General features: G+C 38.5%; 1 protein-coding gene across 1 annotated transcript in view; it reads right to left on the minus strand.

Annotated features, from left to right (window-relative positions):
- BAG3 (BCL2 associated athanogene 3) overlaps positions 1–2,770 on the minus strand; it is a 31,354-nt gene extending 28,584 nt beyond the window's left edge. The window contains exon 1 of the mRNA XM_017746811.1: positions 2,728–2,770. Coding sequence (XP_017602300.1) covers positions 2,728–2,770 — 43 coding nt within the window. The remainder of the gene's footprint in view (positions 1–2,727) is intronic.
- Between the last annotated feature and the right edge of the window lie 3,481 nt (positions 2,771–6,251).

Below are 6,251 nucleotides of genomic sequence, written 5' to 3' on the forward strand. Positions count from 1 at the left end.
GGGGCTGTGGGGTTCCGCCCCTGGAGCCTCCAGGGTCTGTCTCCGGAGTTTTGGGGGTACAGGCGGGGGTCCCAAGCCTTCCCCGGGGGGCACAGGCCGCCCCCGGGCCCCCCCTGCGCCGCGGGCCCGGCGCTGGGAAAGTTCTTTGTGCTCTCCCGGCGCTGGGTGGGATGGGGAGCGCCGGGAAACCGGGAGGGATCGCTTTTCCCTCCAGCGTGTCACGGTGTGGTTCAATAACAGGGCATCGGGCCCAGCAGAAAGAAATAACTGTGTGTTGGCCGTGTCTCTCCGGGCTGTTTAGTCACTTGGTGGCTGTCATCCGTTTTCTGTTTAAAAATACAAATTTGAGCGGGTTTGGGTTGCTATAGGGTTATTTTCAGCTTTGCGGATATGGTTTTGATGAATTTTCTTTGTCCTGTTGGCGTAAACGGGGGAGGCTCGCACTTGTGGTTGGGCACTTGAGAGCAGGGATTTTGTGCTGCTGCTGATTTTAACCAGTTCCCCGATTTCCAGTTCAGCTGCCAGAGGGTGTTTCGGGCTCTGTGAGCGGTGCCGCGTTCGGGCTGTCTCTGGGAGAAAGGCAGTCTCATGCTCGGGCTGCCCAGATGACAAACACAGCTCAGGACAGTGCAAATGAAATCTTTGTCTATTTAGCTTTTGGGACAGTAGCCTTCAGAAAAGCTCTCAAAGATAGTCTGGACTGAAAGCCACTCTAAAGAAACTATTAAAACAGAGTAAAATGTCTCATAATTCTGTTTGTTCTCACATTTCTCTCAAAATGATGACATGGCATTTAAAGGCTTCTCAAGGCAATTTGTGATTTTTCGTCTATGTCTGCAAAAGTTCTTTTAACTCGTTTATAGTGTAGTATAAATACTTGGTCCTTGCTCCCTGAGATGCGTAGTTTAAATAGGCATATCTGAAACGCTTTTTGTGTTGATTACCCAAATGATCTGAGTTTGCTTGGCCCTGAGAGTGGATCTAGGTTTCAGTGTTGTTTTAGAATAGGAGGAGGGAAAAGGGCAGAGTCACACAGTGTTTTATTCAGTTTTATTTTCAAGGTTCTTTTCTTCATGATTGGCTTTTTTTCTTTCTTTTTAATAACTGCTGTATTCCCGCTAAGTTTTAAAATGTTCTTTTAATGCTGACAAGCTTTGCCACCACATTGGCCATGGGTTCTTCCCAGTAACACATCCATCAAGGGCCTGACTTAGCCCACTTAGTCACTAACATGAAAAAACCAAATTCCTAGTAAGATGTCTGAAATAGCATCTCTGCAGCTGCCCCACATGGTTTATTGCACACGTGTGACTGTTTCATTTGTTAAACTAATAAACAACATGTACATTAATTTCCTAGTAGTTTTGTAGTAACCACAATCACAAAGGGTTACTTTCCTGTAGTTATTTGTAGGCTTTTTGCATGGAAGACAAAAATTTCACTGGAGCATTTTTTACATTTTACCTTCTTGTCCCTACTTTTTGTCTGAAATGTCTTAAATTTAGAATTGCAAGTTGTGTTTCAAAGATTATTATCCTGAGCAATGCCTTTAATATAGAGGAGTTGTAATCTCATAAATAAAACTCACTGTCCCCTAAGAACAACAAATAAAAATATTGTTAGTTGAACTTGTAAGTTTTCATTGTTTGGTTTATTTGGGGAGGGGGAGGGGCAAGAAAATGAAGAACAAATTGTTTCAGTAGCTGTTTGACCATGTGCAAAAGCACTTGATTGATCGTTTTAAGCAGTACTTTATGAATGTCTTAGTTTTTCACTCCTGAAGGAATAAATGAAATCCAAAATCTGTAAATTAGGAAGGAATTTTCTTTTTTAACAGTTGCAAGCCAGTTTTTTTTTTAACTTCTAAAAAGCAAAATGTACCTAACCACTGTTCACTCAATGTTTATGCCCATCTTAAATAGCTCAGGAATAAGGATTGTTTGTTTCAGTTTGCAGTACTTACAGGGGTGTTAGGTTGTTTCCAGTCATGAACCTATAAGAATTCAGAATATTTTCTGAAGCTTAATATAGAAAGCTGACACCATTTGCATTTTTATTTCTTACATTTCTTAACTTTATAGAAATGTGAAGAATAACCTTCCATATTTTCTGCCAGTTTGGGAAGGGGGGTCTTTTTGCATGATTTTTTACATGCAATTTTTTAGCTGGTCCTAAAATGAGCTGTGAGCTTCTGATTTTTTTTTGTTCTCTTTTGTTTTGTTTTAATAGAACACTTGAAAGCTCTCTTTTCTGTGAGTACTGTTAGATTTCACAGGCTGTATCAAAGTCCTGCTTCCACTTTAAGGTGGAAACTAAACTATCAGAAACCTGATGTGTTGCTAACGTTATCAGCTCTGACAGACAACCAGAAAAGTTCCAAAGTTGTATATTCTTGTTAATGCTTTTAGGAATATTTTGTGTGGTCTGTAGGTATTCCGTGACTGCTCGTGAAGTCACTGCATACCTACAGTTGTTATCTCATCAGCCATGCCATGCTGTATTCCAAGCCTGGAATGTGGCTAAGGTGCAGGAGTAAGGCTTCGCCCAGATTCACTTCTCTTGAACTTTTTTCAGTTCAGCTCTTGTATAGGAATGTTGTCTCCTAGAGGAGGCTACAGAGTGGATTTTTCTTGGTATCATTTTATTTCCATTAGCTCACAAGCACTAGGCAGAGTTGCTGCTAGAATTTCCATGGGCTCTTGGGCCTTACCTTACCTTATTGCTTACCATAATTTTGTCTTTTAAATATGGAAACTGCCATTTCTTGCATGTTGCCTGTGTGAGAGAGAAATCAGATTTACTATCTTTCCTCAAAAAAGGATGTAAGGAAGTTTTGTGGACCTAAAAGTAGTGGCTGTAAATGTTCCTTTCTTACCTCCCTGTTTAGGATACAATACAAATCTGTTTACTTTCAAAGAGAGAATTTTTCTGCTCAAGCCAAAGAGTTGAGTTCTAAAACTCATTATGGACTGATACGTGCCTTTGGTGTTCTTTCGATAGTTCTACAAGATCTCTGAATTTCAAGTAGTTTGTTGTTCTTTGTGTTGTCAGCAGCATTCAGAAGTGTAATAGATCAAAATTTATGTCAGGACATCTATCTCTCTGTAGGTTGTTGGGGTTTTTTGTAGCTGCTTATTAATTGGTATTTAAGTGCTTCAGGCTTGCAGAAGGGAGCAAACACTATTGCCTATATGCAAAAAGCCACAACTTTTGCTGCCCCTGTCACATCATCCAAAACCACCTATAAAAGTTTAGTAAGTGCTTCTGCTCTGCTGGGTTTTATAATTTTTTTAAAGTTTGCATAATATATCCTGTAGATTGTATCAGTCCAAAAGGATTGAAATACCATACAATAGCATTTTAGGAGTCATGTGGTTTCTTGGGGTGTGGTTCTGAAAATTTTGATTTCCTAAAGTAGAATAGAAGATGCTGTTATGTTACATCATGTGTAAGTTGAGCTAGAAAGGGGAAAGCTGACCATGGGTTGGCCGTGTGTAGTGGGTGATTAGCATCAGTGCAGCCAAGTTTTACGTTTCCAGAAAGGTAAGGTGTCTGTTCCTAATGTGGTGAATATATTTATTTCTTTAGTTCTGTAGCATTCAAACATTCACACCAAAGATGTTTGCTTGTATGTTTTTGTTAAAGTCATCTCTAACTTAATGAAGTTAGTAGTGAAGGAGGTGATGTTACTGCAGTCTGCTTAAAGACACGAAAGTAACCATCAATCTGTCTTTTTAGCATATTGTTTCAAATTTGTAGGGGTTTGTATTCCCATGTTTTACGTGCAGTTTGAGTGAATTGGGTCTCCAGTTGTTGTCCTTGCTGCATGAACCTTTATTGTGCAGTGTTCTCAGTGTGTGTGTTACTGAAGATTCAGACTTTTAGCTACTTGGGAGAGGTGGGAGGGCCTCTCACCAATGTCAATATTATGCACCAAGGCAATATTTATCATATACATTTAGGGAATTAATGGACCAGTAGGATTTCACATCCTATCTGAATCTAGCAGTCAAGGTGGTTCCGATTTTTATGAAAAGGCAGCTTGTTTTGTAGCTAAGGTTTGTGATCCAACATTCTCACAGCTATCTTGCTGAAGGCATGGTGGTATCAAAAGAAACCTTAGTGTATCTTATATCTTCTAGCAGTTTGTGTAACTTTTCTTACCTTAGTAGAATAGATTGTTGAGGAATGGCTTTCCCTGGCCTTTATTTTTTTTAAATTTTTGTCAGACCAAGAGGAATTCTCCAGATTGATTTTTAGACTTCTTGTATTGTGCAAATTCATGTTAATATTATGCAGAAGAGGATGATATTTGGGTTTTTGTTAGTACTAATTGTACTCCTTACTGTATCTGATTTGCAGTAGAAATAATATTAATAAGACTTCACTCTATTTAATTTCATGTCAGTGCTACTGTGTCAGTGTGCTGTGAAGGCTCAGTATTAATGAATACTGTTCTGCAGCTTACAGAGGAAACCAGTACTAGCAGTAAGTTCGCAGCACCACTGACCCTTCATGTTGGAATTCCTACTGGGATACATATTTTCCATCTGATTTTAGTAGTATCTGCAAAGGTTAAAATTTCCACTAAAAGCTATTAGTGATTTACAATTTAATCTTGGTGAATGATTAACAAAAATTTAGTTAATATTTCAGAAAGAAGCTATGGATAAATGTTTAACTACTAAGTTTTCAGGATAGAACTGGAAAGTCAGTGAGATAGACCATTTGTCCTGTAAGGGGTCTTAGAGTTCTGCAGGTTTTAACTTCTCTAGTGAAAAGCTTCACAACAATACAGGCTTCTGTTAATGACTTGTGTTAATTCATATGTATTTAATAAGAAAGTAGTGAGTACATGAAGGATTTTAGTGGACATTCTATATTCAGGTGCTGTGGTACTTCAGAAACTCACTCTGGATCTTGTAGCATTGAAGTCCTGACTGAGAAAGTGCAGAGCTGTCCCATAATTGCTGAAAGAAGAACAACATAAACAAACATTTGTTGATAACATTGTGTGATGTTCTGATAAAAACAAACACGTCCATTTTAATTTTGCTGATCCGGGTGAAAGTCCAGCTGTCAAACAGAAATTGCTTTTCAAAAAATTTCAAGGGTTGCCTCTCGGAGCAGTTTCAGAGCACACCTTTAGTTTACTCAAAATAAATTGGTCTGTGCACAGACTAAGAAATGCTGGTTAACATTTATGTGTTGAACAGTATTAGCAGCTATATTAATACTGCTAAACTGTATTAACAGCTCAGGCTGACTTTAGTCTGCAGTTTTATGACATTCTGTAACTGACCAGAGTAAAATAAATAAAATGTATATTCTTTCAACTTCTAAATCACAGAAAGTTCTGCTCATCTTACTGGTTGCACTTGAATTCTTTATACCTTGACAGGCTTATTTGTAAAGATGATGAATGTCCCTCTGCTGATGGCTTTTGACATCTGTTACTGTGACAAGCCTTTCTCTTAACTGATCACTGTGTTTACAGTTTGATTGCATATTAGTCGCATTGTTAAAAATAATTTAGTTTAGCATTCATGACTTTCTCAGCCATTATTGTGACCTGGTAAATCTAGGATTCTTATCTAAACTTGCTAAGTATTTCAAAACTTGGAATTATTTCTCAAGATTTACAAACCAGTAAAAATCAAGAAGTCTGAGTGATATTAAAAAACACTGTCAGAATTTTGGGGGTATTACAAAGGTGGGAGCTCTTGAGATAGATGCTGTACAATACATTCCTGTGGCATAATGCTGCATAAATTGCCTTGTCTGTTGGTGAGTGGGCTGGCTTTCCAAATGTTCAGGAAAACAGAAAAGTTGAGTTGATTGCTTGCAAGGCAGCACAATTTGTCCGAGAGCTGCTCCTGAGCTCATGGGAGTTAGATGTGTGTTTGTACCCAAATTCAGAAGTACTCTTGATGAGATACTCAGTGGGAAGGGAAACTTAAAATATCTTTGCCCAGTTGGTTGCTTGTTCTACACAACATTCTTGAGCAATGTTCTTCATACTTTTGACATCTCTCTGCCAAGGACATGATTGGCACTAGGTGTTGGTGTCCAGTGTTATGTCTGAATCAAGCTTCACTTCTCAGTTGTGTGGCCAACGTTATAATTTAGAAACCATATGAATGCTGCATTAAAACGATGAAATAATTTGTAAACATTGTCTTTAAAGACACCTGAGATGTTTTAAAGGGAGATTCTTCATAGTCGTTTAAGTTCTAAAAACTATAATTACA

The sequence above is a fragment of the Corvus brachyrhynchos genome, unplaced genomic scaffold, assembly GCF_000691975.1.
Source record: "Corvus brachyrhynchos isolate BGI_N302 unplaced genomic scaffold, ASM69197v1 scaffold319, whole genome shotgun sequence".
NCBI classification, from domain to species: Eukaryota; Metazoa; Chordata; class Aves; order Passeriformes; family Corvidae; genus Corvus; species Corvus brachyrhynchos.